Raw genomic sequence first — 15278 nt, 5'->3', positions numbered from 1 at the left:
AAATGACCATTGAGTATAACCAAAATCAGTATCCCACCAGAACAACAACGACAAGCCCGTGCCATAATCCCTCTGTCCGGACTTCTGATGGGGGGAGGGGTGTGTGTGCACACACACCCTCCTTTTCTCCTTTAAATTCATCTCAACGCCCCTCACCAGCTACTGTACACTACTTGTCCCCCAAACACAAACACACAGACAGGCAAACCTTCAATAGTCATTTAGACACTTTTTTTTCTTAAGTTGGAAATGACTTCTTGGGTAGGGTATACACGGCTAATAAGAAAATGTGACTCCTAACAGCCAGTGTCCGGGCTAGTTGTCCAGAAAACCCACTCGCCCCATTGTGTTCACCCAGCTCCTGACGATTACAGCCATCCACCCCTCCCTCTACTTTCTCCCTCTTCTCCTCTGTAGCTCGCCCCGTACCCCCAAGCCCTTTCCGTACATTCCGTGGGGAGGAGGGCGCTGTGCAGGGAGCGAAGGGGAGCCCCCGTGTCTAGAAGGCCTCTCCCCACCCCCACCCCGTGTGAGTTTGCGCTGCAAAGCTCCCTGGCATCCTTGCATGGGTTGGGTGTTGGGGAGCTCAAATTGCAGCTACAACTGGCTGGCAGCCAGGGGCCGTCTATTTAAAAGCGCCTGCTCGACCAGAGCCCGCAGTCTCTTTGGAAACTTCTGCCGGGGGTTTTAAAAGAGCTAGGAAAGAGCTGCAAAGCTGTTTGGGCTTTTTTTCCCCCCTTTTTTGTTCCTTTTTGTTATCCCCCTCCTCGGTCTGCACCCTTCTCCGGACTTCCTGCGGGTTTCGAAGAGGTGGTGGCAGAGCAGGAGAAAAGAGGTGTTGGGGTCCAGGTTTGGTGAGGTCTGAGTTTTTGCCTTTTTCTTTTTTCCTCTCCCTTGATTTCAACATTTTCCCGATCTTCTTGGCGCCGCCGACGCCTCTTACCTGTTCTGCGCAGCGGCGCAGCTGGCAGCTGAGAGAAGTGGGGGTGCGTTTTAGGTTTTAAGCAAAGGCAAAAAAAAAAAAAATTAAGCCAAATCCATTTTTTTTCCTTCACCTCTCCCCGTTTCAAGGCCTCCAAGATCATTATTTCTGTAGCTTTGGGGTGAGCGATTCTGTGTTTCTCTTCATCACCCCTCCAATTCTGCCCCGATCCCGCCTGGGTCTCCACTCACTGCGTGCACCTGGCGCGCCTCTTTTTTTTTCACCCCCAACCTGTTGCAAGTCTTTAATCCTTGCAATTGGGACTTGCGTGCAGGCACCTGAATCCTCCTTGCCTCATATTTTGCAAGTGTTTGGAGGACAGCACCTGCTTTACCTGCAAGAGATATTTTTTAAAAAAAAAAAATCTCCAGGCTCCCTCTTGGCCCCTTTCTCCACACACTCTCGCTCTCCTGCCCCGCCCCGAGGTAAAGCCAGACTCGGAAAAAATGGTGATCAGCGTGGTCCTCCTGCTGCTGGCCGCCTGTGCCGTGCCGGCTCAAGGCCTGGGCTCTTTCGTGCATTGTGAACCCTGCGACGAGAAAGCTCTGTCCATGTGTCCCCCCAGCCCTCTGGGCTGTGAGCTGGTCAAAGAGCCCGGCTGTGGCTGCTGCATGACTTGCGCCCTGGCGGAGGGACAGTCGTGTGGCGTCTACACTGAGCGCTGCGCCCAGGGTTTGCGCTGTCTCCCCCGGCAGGATGAGGAGAAGCCGCTGCACGCCCTGCTGCACGGCCGCGGGGTTTGCCTCAACGAAAAGAGCTACGGCGAGCAAACCAAGATAGGTGAGCGCTACCGGGATTCCAGTTGCACCACACGCGAGCTGGGGAGGGAGGCACCTTGGATGGGTGGGGACCCGGGATAGATTGGGAACTCGAGCGCTTTGCGCACGCCAGTGGCTTAGACCCTGGTAGCTCCTGGGAGTAGATGGGGTGGGTCCTTGCACCTCAGACTTGAATCCCTGGCAGAGCCTGCTATCCTAAGCTGCTGCCTAACTCGGCCTGTACCAGTTTACACTCCATCTCCTTTCAATCTCCACCCCAGCCTGACCCTCCCCCACTCCTAACTCGTGGCAATCCTGACTCCGAGCTCCTTCTGAGTCTCAAAGTCCAAATCCCTAGAATCCACTCTGAAAAAGAACAGGTTAAATTATCAACTCCCTTCTCCACCCCGCCCCCATACTTTTCTCCCTAAACTTTAAAGATTCTTTTGTGTTAAAGGTCATTCTAATTGGAATCTAGAGATGCGTTATCCATCTTCAGAGCTAATTCTACCTTGATTCCCTCCAAGCCTCACCCCAACCCCCATCTCAGTGCCTCCAGATTTACCTCTCCCTCCATTCCTACTTGCTCAGGGGCGCGCGCGCGCGCGCGCGCGCGCGCGTACACTCACACACACACCCCACATCTTTGACAACTAATGTCTTTTGGGTGACGGTATTGAGAGCTCACCCCCATGTACACTTGCTGCTTTTGAATTAATATGATTGACTATGATCGATGATAAAACACGTTAGACTGTAAAATGTCTCTTTTTTTTCCTCCCAGGAAGAGAAAGAATACTTCAGGAGTGCTGGGGTAGCGCGTGGGGTATGGGCTGAAAGAGTTTGGTGTTCTGTGCCGAATATTCGTCCCTGAATTTAATGCTTTTTTTCCCCTCCTGAATTCAGATTTTACTTAGGATAAAAGATGGACATAGGTTTGAGAGGTGAAGAGGGATGTGGGATGAAGACAGCCTCAAGTTCCCACTGGATGCTGGCCCTCTCCATCTCTCCTCCCTTTTTCCCCACTCCACCCCACCCTAGCACCCTCACCCTCCACCAATCACTTAAACCAGACTAAAAGTGAGTGTGGCTAAGTGCGTAAGAGGCCCTGGAAACACAGAATGCAAAATTCAAGGGGTGGAGACAAGAAGACTACGCTCTGGGAACCACCCCTCCGCTTGCCCTGCCCCCTCTTGCCCCGCCTCCAAATTCTCTGTGCCTGGAGTGTGGTTTAAATGATTGACAGAGCTTCTTGTTCAATCAGAACAGTTTTGCCTCGAGCTAGGGTTCTTTGGGGAGTTACCTTATTACATATTTTTATTATATTATATATTATATATTTATTTAAGCTTAACCAACAATGCACAAAATCTGGGCTAGGAGAGATTAAAAGCTATTGACTCTCTCCTAGAGGTCTTTAGACTTGGCTACATGTTTTATTTGGTTCCTTACAAAGATAAAGCCCTTCTCACCACCTGTCGTCCTCCATTACTCCAACGTGAGGTAGGGTTGTAATTTTTTTTGAACGCAAACTAAAGACCTATGGATTTCACCTCGTGGGAGGGTGCGTGAGTGCCCATTAGTAGGCAGCAGAGCTTGCGTGAGCTCAGCCTCTCTCCTCGGAAACTGTAGATTTGAGCTGTCACCCATGAGGGGGATGGAGGAGTACAAACTGCGGAAGCCCCTAAAGATCAATTTTCGCGCTTATTTCTATTACATTTCTGCCTACCGAAACCGTAGGAATCCATTATATAGCTACATGGCTTGGAGACAAAAGGGGTGGCTAGCAATCTAATCACAGCCGAATTATGCAAGTTATGACTCCTCAGTATCCCGGCCCACTTTTATTTGCCCAGCCAAGCGATAGATAGGGAGTATCTGGGATAGAAGGTGTGCGCTTAATGCACACGCACGCACGCGCGCGCGCGCGCGCAAATGCTGGGCCAGCAAAGAGGCAGCATCCAACTTCCCAAGCGGACCCAGTGCACACACGCGCGTGCACATACATGCACACACGTACGCACGATTTTTTGTCCCTCTCCAGATTGCTTTAGAATTCTCTGCAGCCTCTTCAACCCGAAGCAACCCCCTCTCCTTGCCCTCAGTCCCACCCCAGCCCGCCTCAGGCAGGTGCCCAGTGGCTTGCAATTGCGCCCTGGCTGCTGTCCACAGTGGCAAAGGTTAATACCTTCCTCCCGAATGGGAGCCGGCTCTCGGAGAAGATCCTTCAACCCGAGAGCCATTAGTTAAATCCCCCGCCCCCAAAAAAAGCTAACGGTGACGTCATTCTTACGGAAAGGAAAATGGATAACGAAGAGAGGAGGTGGTCTCCTTTAGGAGAAATTCTTGTTCCCAGGCCCCCTCCCCCACCATTGAAATCTGAATATTGTGAGCTTGGAAAATCCTTTTCTCCCCCGTGAATGGAAGCTATAATATACATATACTGTGCATTTAGTATGCAACCCCAAATATATAGCATATATTCATATTATTGCATTATATAACACCCCCCAGTACAGTGAGTTTCAAGATTGAGAAGTGAGGAGCGAAGAAGAGGTGGCTGGCCGCCAAAGCTTCGGGAGAGGGGGGTGTAAGCAGGCAGGCTAGGGTTTTGCTGGGTGCGTTGCTTGGCAACTGGAGAGGGAGTCGCCTAGATGTCGTCCTGGGCTTGGAGTGCGCCTGGCTCTGCATTTTCTTTTGGCCAGTGCAGGGGCCAGCGATAGATATAGAAACGGAGGGCAGTGTGTGTGAGGCTAAGGGGACTAGGGAGACAAGGGTTTCTAGGGCCAAGAACAATAAAGAAAGGTGAGCCTCAGTGAGTCAAAAAAGGCCTAAAATTTGTTGAGGGCATTCTCTAGAAAATGGCCTGTGGTTTCAGAGGTGGGAGCCTCCTGGAGGCTCTGGGGAGTAACTCCCGGGCTAGCGGAGACCTGAAATCTGAGATGTGGGGAGCAGAGGGTTGTGAGTGTCGATCCTGTCATTGAGAAACAAGGCAAAAATCAACATAAAATGTGCTACTGGAGAAGCAAGGGAAGGGGGGACATTATGTAAATGAAAATTAATTCAGCCTTTGCTTCTTTGATGGCTTTGGCCTCCTTCAGGCTGGCTTCGGCTCCAAGCCCGATCCAAATGCCACGCTGAACTTAATCCAGAGTAAGACTTTTTGGCCAAATTCATGTCTGGATTGAACAAGATTATGAAAAATTGAAGGAGCCAGATGACTTTCCCACCTCACGCCCTCCCTTTGAAGCAAGCCTGTGAGTGAGGGCTATGCTGAAGCCAACCAAAACCGGAGCTGGGCGACAGGGGTGGTGCTTTAACTAGACGTTTCTTGCCTTTGCCCCCAACTTTTCTGCTGCGTCAGCAAGGCTTAGAGGCGGCAGCACAGCTGGCCCAGTGAAGCTGCTTTTCTTTCCAAGTCTCTTCTTTTTTTTCTGCCTCCACTATCCTCCCCTCCCCTCCCCTCCCTCATGTCCACGCCCCAACTCTGAGGCAGCCCCTGAGGGCGGAGTTTTAAATCTGAGCAGCTCTGCCTTTGCCCTCGCGCTTTAAGCAAGCGGCCACCTGCAGCTGCACAGGCAGAGTGACCCTCCAGTCAGAGTCACTGAGCTGGTTAGAACCGAGGATCCGGAAGCAATTCCCTGCCAACCCGGCCCTGCTCTTAATTCATGGAGGAGGAACAAAAGGGAAGATTTACAAAAAAAAAAAAAAAAAAAAAGTTTTACTTTGAGCAGCCAATGCCTGTAAAACCTTAAGGTATTTAATGTGGAGAAAAATTAAAATTTAAAGAAGAGATTATACCCTCCAAGCCACCACATTCAGAAGGTGGAGGGACTCTGTACATAATCAAGTATGAACAAGAGACATCCCATAGCAGAGAGGGGAGGGGAGTGGTTACCGGGAGCCACAGCGGGCAAGTGGGAGGGGTTTTGTTCCTTGTAAATTTGCACTTTTGCCAGTTAGGCGAAAATAGCAATTCTCAAAGGCTATCCTTAAATTCCAAGCTGGGTAGGCTATTCAAGACAGTGAGACTAGTCACATGTCTGCAAAAACAAGCAAATAGCCAAGGAATCTGGTGCTTATGCCCGCTTCCCTCCCCCAGCCATGATTTCTATTATGATTCCACATATGTATTTCTTATAAACATAAATCCAGATGAGTAACCAGACATTTGTTTGTCTGGAGAAGTGGACGTCCCTGCCTAGTCACGTGTCTTAGCTGTGACCTAGCATCTCTCCAGGAATTGTCTCTAGAGTGTTCAAAGATCCTTAAAGCTGGAAGGAATCCATGGTTACCATCATGGTCAAGGGTCCCACTTGACAGATAAAGACACTGGGACCTGTAACAGGAAGCCTCTTGCCCAGGACAAGATCTGTGGTGGTCGGGACTTGAACTTGGCTTTCCCCTAGGGGTTGAGGCACTCTGCCCTGCTAGTTCTGCCATCTCTGGCTTTTTCAGTAGTCACTAGGGCTCTTGCCTAGGCCTGGTCTAACCTTGCAACCCAGACTCCAGGCCAACATTGACTAATGCTACCCTCCAGTGGTAGGTGTACTGAAATTGAAGAGAAAACCCTCCACTTAGGGGTGCTCTATTGAACCAGAGTAGTGAAGTGTCCCAAAAGTAGGACCCCCAGTACCCTCTTGTTCTCCTGCCTTCTTCTCTTCCTTTTCTACATACTCTTACAGAGAGCTGGCTCAGGCCAGTGGTTTGGTCAGAGAAAGGGAGCAAGGAGGGTTTGAAGGGATGGCTTTCAGCACAGTCTCCATGTCTATGGGCCAAACCTCATTTCCTAAACACAAGGAGTTCTCCTAATGCGGCAGGCAGGCCCTTGCAGCCCTGTGGTTGCCCTGCTTCCTGTCTCTCTGGAGAACATAGCATTTCAGTCAGTGGTCTACTGCCCACGGTAACCTGTCTCCATGGCACAGGTCTTCCCCGGGGTTGGCAAACTGGATGATGAGACCTGGGATAGAATAGATTGACAGAAGTAACTGTTCTTTCTACATCAGAAAGAAAGAGGAGAGACCATCTGCCATAAAGTCTCATGAGAAAATCTCAAGAGCCACTGGCTTGTGAGCATACGGGGAAATCCTAGGCTTTTCAGCAGGCCTGCCTTTGGCTGAGACGTTATAGTTCAGGTTAATCAGAGGTTATGCCCAGACTCATCCTAACCCGCCCCAGAGGCTGAGGAAGCAAGCAAATAATGCAAGCCTATCTTCCCAGAAGGGCCTACCAGCTGAGCCTTTAGGCTCAACCAAACAGGTTTTCCTACACTTTAGCCCTCAACCTAAACTGTTAGTCAGATCAATGGCCTGTCCCTTCCAAAACCGAAGGAAGGCCTTCAGTGAAACTGTACTCAGAACAGGGCCTCATACAATATCCCTGCCCGTCTGTGAACTTACATGGGCTCCAGTTATTTGCCCTCTAAACTCTCTATACATCAGAGCTCTAACATCTCTCTGCTCCCCACGAAAGGTGTGTCTCCTTCAGGAATCTTTAGACTAGCTCATCCAACCGAAATATAATACAAGTCACAAACATAATGTTTAATTTTCCAGAGACCACAACTTTTATACTTTTCTTTTTCTAGCAGCCAACATTTCTAAAGGTTAAGAAGAAGCGGAGGAAATGAACTTAGTAGTGTATGTTAACCAGAAAATATGATCATCTCAACATGTACCCAAAGAATGATACTGAATCATCCACTTTCTTTCACCCGCTGTCTTTTAAATCCATGGCATCTTTCTACCTTTACAGAAAATCTCAATTTAGTCACTGTATACATAACATATATACATATATGACATATATGTATATGTGTCATAAAGTTTATGGAATGCTGTGCCAAACATACTTAAAACATTCCAGTGAGCAAATTATCTTTTAAGCTTATTTCAAAATTTAAAGTTAAGCTTTGTGAAGTTAAATGAGCCCTTCTGGCCCTCCCCCCACCTTAGGTTGCAGTTGTCCACATTTGTTTTCATCTTGAAAAGTCAGCTCCTCCTCCTGGTTGTTAAAATCCCTGGACACTCCCTCCACTGCTGACTACAGTGGAAAAGAAAATGGTGTCTTCAGGGATCTTCAGGAGTGGGCTTGGGGCCAGGCAGATGCTGCTGTGGGCCAGCAAGAAGGCCAGGGGAAACTCCTCCTCCCTCTCTATAGATGCAAATGAGCCCACAAGGTACAACTGAGCTAATTAGCATCCATCTGCAGCTGGGAAGCCATGAGACTTGGGGAGCGCGACTTACACTTTGGGGGTTCATTGAGCAGCCAGTTCTGACTTTCCCCCAAGCCTAGTACTGCAGCAAGGAGCAGAAGGCTGCCTGTTGGCTGGGAAACAAGACCAGACAAGGGACGGGCAGAGCATTTAGCCTGGCTATTTTTGTCCTGATCGGTGTCCTGGGCCAGGGCTATCTAGTAGAACTTACTGTGGTGATGAAAGTGTTCTATATCTGCACTGTCCAGCACAGTGCATCTGTGGAGAACTGGAAATTATGACCTCTGGGTTGGCTTTTTTTTTTTTTTTTTTGTATTTGTTCATTTAAATAGTCACTTTGGCTCATGGACGGCACAGCCTCAGCCAAACAGAAGCCTCACACACCAGGGGCACCTTCTTCAGGCACTGCTTGGCTCTTCACCTCCCAGTGCCTTCCTATAGCAAGGTGATCATGCTCTGGGGCAGGAGCATGGCTGACATGGCCTCCCCCAGCATCCATTAAACTGTAAGTTGCCCCATTTAGATTACAGAAACACTTCTCGACTCAACTTCTCAGATTGTAGGTGGCCTAGGGGCCATGATCTCCAAGCACAGCTGGTTTTCTTCTGGAAGAGAAGTCATCACAGCTAACACTCCCCCAGACTTCTGTTTGTGAGGTCAAGTCAAGCAAGAGTCCAATAGAATGGAAGGACCAAGTTATTCATGGTACTAGAATGACAAAAAGCCCAGGCTGGAAGGTGGTAGTTCGGGTAGCAACAGGTCCTTTCCGGATTCATCTGTTGGAAGGACTAGGAAGCAAGGTTGAATGGGAAGGCATCCTAAGAACATGTGTCTCCATGTGTTGGTAAAGAGTCAGACGTCTGCAGGAAAGCATCAGCCTCCAGACTGTGGACTTAGAGAGGCTGAGCTTGGGTATGTGCATGATGTTGTGATGCCGTCTGCAAAACTAGGGAGTCTTTGCAACCATAAAGCTGTGCATGCTCCCAGGGAGAGGCTGATGTACCCCATGGTCCTGGAGTGATGGGAAGGGAGGGTGACTAGTGTTGACTCCTGTGACAGAGTAGGCACATTACAAAGCTAGAGCCAGGGTAGACTCAGAACTTACACCAGAGTAAATACCAGAATATAGCACCCCTGTCTTAGGGTTTTTATTGCTGCAGTGAAAGTCCTTGACCAAAAACACCCCACACTTCTTATCTTCTGCAGATTCCTTTCCAGGCTCATCTAGAGGGAGGAGGGTATTGGGATGCGTTTTTCTTCTTTCCAGTCACATGATGACAAAGCAACTCTGCCACACACAACAACTAAGGCTTGCCCCCACAGTCCTCCACTCCTGAACAGCTCCTTCTTGCCCCACCCCTACCTTCTTAATGCACGCTGGAAGCACACAAAAACGGGGGAAGGATTGATGTGATTCTTAAACTAGTAGGAAGGGGAAGACATCCAAGTGCCAGATTTTAACGTTGCACAAGTTGAGTGCCTTTGGTCTCCTGCGCCACCTACTGGCCGCCTGGAGGTATAGCCCTGCCTGTTTCTAAAACAAGCAGGTTTCCGGTGTTCCGGTCCTGGAGTGTTCCCCAGTACCCCACCTCAATCCTGTCAGCAGCTGCCGTTTACTTTCTTTTGGGGAAATGACTCAGGGGTAGCCAGGGGACTTGTGGCCTCTTGTTTTATCCAAAAGCCAAACCTTCCAAAAACTGAAGTCCTGTTTATGATTCGGCCACAAGGCAGCTGAGCAAAGTTAACTGGAATTCTGTTTTGAGGCCTGCTTTCCATCTCCTTAATCGTCCTGACTCTGCTCTGGCTCACCTCCAAGGTCCCACTGTCTCTCTGAAGCCTCCAGATGACCACAAGACCCTGATTAGTATCTCTGATACTTGACTCTCCCTCTGCCCAAGTAATGGGTTTCTAGCTTTCACGGAGGTGAACAACACCAAGAATTGGGAAGCTTTAAACCTGTCCTTCACAAGCAAGAAGCCTACAAATTAGGGAGGCGGGTACCTCGGGAGCCTAGACTTTGCTTAGTGAGGCCCAGAGTTTGCAAAAATCCCTTAAGGAAAAAAATCAGATTCTACTGTTCTATCCACACAGAATTAGTCAGGCATCCTCCAAGTCCACAGCCAAGAGGTTTGACGCAGGGAGAGCTAGCCCCAACACTGACACGTACTCCTGGCCCCTCCTCTTCCTTTCCAGTACTTGTCTCTCTTCCTCTTCTGTGGATATACACCCAAGCCCATCGGGATCGATGAAATCAGCCCTAGAGGCTTCCTCCTAGTGGGAAGCAACGCCTGGTTCAGTAAGCTTCACAAGTCCCAGAGGAACAAATGCTTGGGTGTTTGATGCCGTTGGCTCTTGTAACCAGGTTAGGCCTAATCTCCAGATGCCTCCGCTCACTCACACCAGACCTTTATTTGGGCTGGGAGCTTGAAGACATTCCACAAAGTCTTCTCTTTCCTCACAAATTCCCCCTCATCTCAACTTCTTTGAATTCTCTCCTTTTATCTCTCACATCTGAGATACTCAACTGCCACCATATCTGGGTATCTGAGGGATTTTCCTTTACCCTGCTCAATTAATTTTGGGTATCCCAAAGCCCCCTCTTTTGAGTATTTGAACAGGAAAGGTGATGGGGTCTGGTCCTCCAACCCTTTCTGCCCCTATATCTGGTCTTGATGTGGGTCACCTGAAGCACACTGCATGGAGATAGCAATCTAAGGTCTCCCCACTCGTCATCTATGGAGGTTGTATGGTCAGGGGCTGAGAGGAAACAGGTGGGCATCTATGAGAAAGAACTTACTGGAAATGTGTACTGAGACTGGTTAGGCAGGTGGCGTTAACAGACACATGAACAAAGTCCTACTTCTTTTTTTTTTTAAGTCATAAGTCAGTTAAGTATAGACTGTCACCAAGTTGCTCCTATATATAACTGGTCTGGCCCCAGCCAGCTGTCGGCCCCTCTCAGAGCTGAGTAACTCGGAGCCTCCTAGGGTCCAGAGCACAGCACAGAGCCAGTTGGGAGCTAATACGGAAGGATGAGGCCCCTCTCTTCCATCTGTTTTGTTCCTCTGCAGGGCCCACATTTCTGCCTCTCTATCTCCCAGCCCTCACCATGGTTCTCACCCTCTGCTGCTCCTTTCCCTGGATACCCAGTACCAAACATCTCTCACCCCTCGGCCCAGCTGTTCTGAAAGTAAAAAGACCTTTTTAAGAGGACAGACACACTTGGCTATTCTTGCCTATGTCTGGACTGTGCCCTGATTTCTTCCCTTGGCCCAGCTCTCCAGGTCCTGACAGCTCAACCCTTCTGTCTCTAGCCACTTCATCTCCGGAGCCCACCACTGGCCCGCAAGCTGTTTTACATAACCTTCACCTGCTTTGAGCCTCCTGCTGCCTCCTTCTCTAGCCTGCCTTCCCTTGCGCACTAGTGAAGCGTGGTCAAGATTATCCCCGCCTCCCTCTTGCTTTCTTAGACCTCATTGGATCTCTCTTAGCATCCCGTGACTCCTCTGATCCCAATCCTCCCAGTTCCTGTCTCTATCTACTGCTCTCTGGCTTCAGAAGCTGATTCTCGGCCTCCTTCTCCCCACAGAGAGAGACTCTCGGGAGCATGAGGAACCCACCACCTCCGAGATGGCTGAGGAGACCTACTCCCCGAAGGTCTTCCGGCCCAAGCACACTCGCATTTCCGAGCTGAAGGCCGAGGCTGTGAAGAAGGATCGCAGAAAGAAGCTGACCCAGTCTAAGTTTGTGGGGGGCGCGGAGAACACTGCCCACCCCCGAGTCATCCCTGCACCTGAGATGAGACAGGAATCTGACCAAGTGAGTCTCGGGGCTTCTCGTCTCCCGGCCCTGGCCACCATCCCAATCTGATTTCCCCCTACGTCTGAGCATTGTGGCTATAGAGGATGCATAAGCTAGACCTATCAAAGAACCTATCGCTCATGGCGTCTCAGCTGAGAATTTGGAAGGATGCTTTTGAGACCTTGAGTTTATTTATGTGGGCTGAGGGCTGATCCAAGTTAGTGGAAACAGGTAGTTCTCCTTCAAAGAAGGTGCCTAGTATAACTATAAGCATGCACCAGGTATGTGACCCCTAGAGCGATGGCCAGTCCCCAGAGGAGATCTAGAGAATGGAACCTGTGTGTCTTCATTGCTTGGAAGGGTAGAAAATCTAAGGGCGAGTGACCCAGGGCTCTCTACCTAACCACGTGCATCCTAAGTAGATGAATGTGATAGATTTTCTCCCGGGTCCCTTTGGATGCCACACATGAACCATCAGAGGCCACCGCCTAGTGATTTCCACCCGGGCCATGCCTCTCATCCCTCCTGTGTTCACAGGGCCCCTGCCGCAGACACATGGAAGCTTCCCTCCAGGAGTTCAAAGCCAGCCCACGCATGGTGCCCCGTGCCGTGTACCTGCCCAACTGTGACCGCAAAGGATTCTACAAGAGAAAGCAGGTACGTGCCCCTGTACCAGGCTTTACCTCTAGGCTTTCTGATTGGCAGGTCTGGAGTAGAGTCCAACTGCTCTAATTGGTTGACTCTGACGGTATATATAAGGGACCCCTAATCTCAGTTAACAGTTACAAGCTATGGCCCCTGGGGTGTATCTTGACCCTGCCATTTCTATCTGTGTAACCAACCCTTGGCCCAATTACTTAAAGCTCCTGTGCCTTTAGTTTCTCGTGTAAAATGGGGACTAGCGGTCTCAGCTACACTGGTGGGGAGAAATACGTGGTTATCTTGTCAAGGCTCTTCGAGCAATTCCCACCACATGATCCATGTGAAACTGCATCTGGCACATGGTAGAGCCACGGAGTGGCCTTTCCTATTTTGATGGCCAAGGTCTTATCCTGAGGATCCCTGGAAAACGGGAGATTATTCGTAATCCCAAAGTGAATAACGAAAGGGATGTTGCGGGACCTACCCCAGGGCAGGATGCCTGAACAGTTTTCTTTGGGTCCTCCCATGAAATGGAGTCAGCAAACCCCAAGAGTTGGCTAAAGGTGTACCCCTTGTCACCCTCAAGCACGGTGGTGGGGTTGGGGGGAGAAGTCAAACAAGAAGAGAGCCTCAGGGTACAGCTGTCTCACTGCCCCTTGCCTCTTTCCCAGTGCAAGCCTTCTCGTGGCCGCAAACGTGGCATCTGCTGGTGTGTGGACAAGTATGGGATGAAGCTGCCGGGCATGGAGTACGTCGATGGGGACTTTCAGTGCCACGCCTTCGACAGCAGTAACGTTGAGTGACGCGTCCCCTCCCTTCCTCCCCCTTTCCTACCCCCCAGCCCCAACTCCAGCCAGCGCCTCCCTCCACCCCAGGACGTCACTCATTTCATCTCATTTAGGGGAAATATATATACATATATATTTGAGGAAACTGAGGACCTCGGAATCTCTAGCAAGGGCTAAGGAGACACTCCCCATCCCGACCCCGGAAACGTATTCCTATTTGAAGCAAGTTGAACGGACAGAGAAGGGAAGAAGAGAAGGGGCAAGAAGGAGCGAGGAATGGAAAGAAAGCATTGGAGTAGAGGAGAAGGAAGGACAGATGGGATTACAGAGAGAAGAGAGAAACGGCAAGGCAGACAGGGCTTCACAACCAGGGCTGGATCTGCCCTTTGCTTTCAACTCTAGCCTGGGGTCAGAGAAAGGTTGGGACACTCAAAAATGTGGCATTCAGTGACACCCAGTTTAATCGTGGGGAGAAAAGGAACAAGGTGTGTCAGTGCCTCTCTGGGGTCTGTTGCTTCCTCCGGCCAGCAGTGTGGATGGCTAGACCCCTCACCCTCCTCTCCTCTTACCCAAGTGCAGGGTGGTTTCTTCCCCAAATTTATAAAGATGAAAATGCATTCCATCCCTCTGAAAACAAAGGAAACCAAGTGATTGCAGATAGGTTTTTCCCCCTGAGCAGAAGAGTGAACTCAGAATGTGTACAAATTTTACTCTTGTTGGAATTTTTTTTTTTTAAGAAATCAGTATGCCCCACCCCCAACACTGGAAAGACTTGATTTTCCAGGGTGACAAGTATTCAGAAGCATGTGGCTTTGGCCCTTGATTCCACTAGACTCAAAGCTGGCCCGGCAGCCTCTGTGGAGGAGGAGGATAGGCGGAGAAAACGAAGGGGTTTGTACTTACCTACAAGGCTCCATGTAGACTTATATAGGCATATAAATCTATTTTCTTTACTTTTATTCCCCCTTCCCTTTCTTTCAAAGTTTTTGCATTACCTCTTTGAAGTAGTTTTTTTTTTAGGGCCCTGAAGATCTTCCTCGTTCTGAGAAATCCATATTTCACTACTACAACCCAGAACGCCTGCTTTGGCCTGCTTCTGGCAGCCTTTCTCATGAACTACAGATGTGGCTCTTTAGTGGGGCACATTTGGATCTTCTCCTGATTCCCAGCCTGTGTTTAAATGTACCCACCAAGCCAGGTAGCTGCCAGCACCCAAGGGTGCATCAACTGTGCAGTCCATTTCAGCCTTCCAACCTTTGGAAAGTAACTGTCTCACACCACACCACATAAACCCACCAGACCCATCTTCAACCCACTGGCCTGCCCAGGCCTTTTACTCTATCTGCATTTTTTTGAATTGCATTTTGGAAGTCTCCCTCAGATGCCAGACTGACAGATCAGAGAGAAACTGCCATGAGAGATGACAGAGGAGGAGGAAGTAGAGGGTGGGGAGCGCCTTCCACAGAGAGACATAGAAGATATAGCAAGGATGAACTCTTGGGGGAGAACAAGAAAGAGACAAGAAAGAGAGAAATACCCATAGAATTTTCCTTGGTGTCTCCCAGCTAATCAGCTCTCTGGAATTTGAAAGGAAAATGGGGGGAAAGGGGCTCTGAGGTAGAAATGAGCTCAGCTCAAGTCACAGAGCCCAGATGGTGGGTAATTGAGGCAAGATGCAGACTGGAGACGCATGGTTGGAAACAAGGATCAATAGCCTGAATGGGTATTGAAGGGTGAAGAGGACGCCTGTGAAAGACAGCACAATTTCAGTCCAACTTCAGCCCTCCAAGGAGGGACTGAGGCCAAAGAATCTTTCAAGCGCTTCATTGATTCTGCCCAACTCAAGCATCCTCCCTGGGACAGAGGATGGTAGAAAGCCCAGGACAGCTCAGGCCTAGATCTTCAGAGAATTTGATCCAAGAGAAAAATCTCATTGACCACTGGCTTCTTCACCAAAGAGGTGTTTCACAAAGGGCTTAGGACTGTCTTTGAAGACTGAAGATTGCCTGCCAGGAGAGGGGACTAGGACATTGGTACAGGAGGCCCCCCTTTGGCTGTGGACACAGCTCTTTCCTCTTTTTTGATGGCATGCC

General features: G+C 49.6%; 1 protein-coding gene across 1 annotated transcript; it reads left to right on the top strand.

Moving 5' to 3' along the window:
- The first annotated feature begins 880 nt into the window (after positions 1 to 880).
- Positions 881 to 13463, top strand: Igfbp5 (insulin-like growth factor binding protein 5). Its single transcript, NM_012817.2, has 4 exons — positions 881 to 1762; positions 11544 to 11773; positions 12293 to 12412; positions 13069 to 13463. Exons 1-4 carry the CDS (start codon positions 1429 to 1431, stop codon positions 13198 to 13200), a joined length of 816 nt encoding a protein of 271 aa, NP_036949.1. The 5' UTR covers positions 881 to 1428; the 3' UTR covers positions 13201 to 13463.
- The last annotated feature ends 1815 nt before the right edge of the window (positions 13464 to 15278 follow it).

This window comes from Rattus norvegicus, chromosome 9 (genome assembly GCF_036323735.1).
Source record: "Rattus norvegicus strain BN/NHsdMcwi chromosome 9, GRCr8, whole genome shotgun sequence".
NCBI lineage: Eukaryota > Metazoa > Chordata > Mammalia > Rodentia > Muridae > Rattus > Rattus norvegicus.
This window is presented reverse-complemented; position numbering and strand designations above follow the sequence as displayed.

What these genes read in the sequence shown, in the direction of transcription:
- Igfbp5 (NM_012817.2), top strand. Translation starts at nt 1,429, where the DNA reads ATGGTGATCAGCGTGGTCCTCCTGCTGCTGGCCGCCTGTGCCGTGCCG. An exon ending in TGAGACAGGAATCTGACCAA is followed by an intron (nt 11,774 to 12,292) that starts GTGAGTCTCGGG and finishes CTGTGTTCACAG; the next exon opens with GGCCCCTGCCGCAGACACAT. An exon ending in GATTCTACAAGAGAAAGCAG is followed by an intron (nt 12,413 to 13,068) that starts GTACGTGCCCCT and finishes CCTCTTTCCCAG; the next exon opens with TGCAAGCCTTCTCGTGGCCG.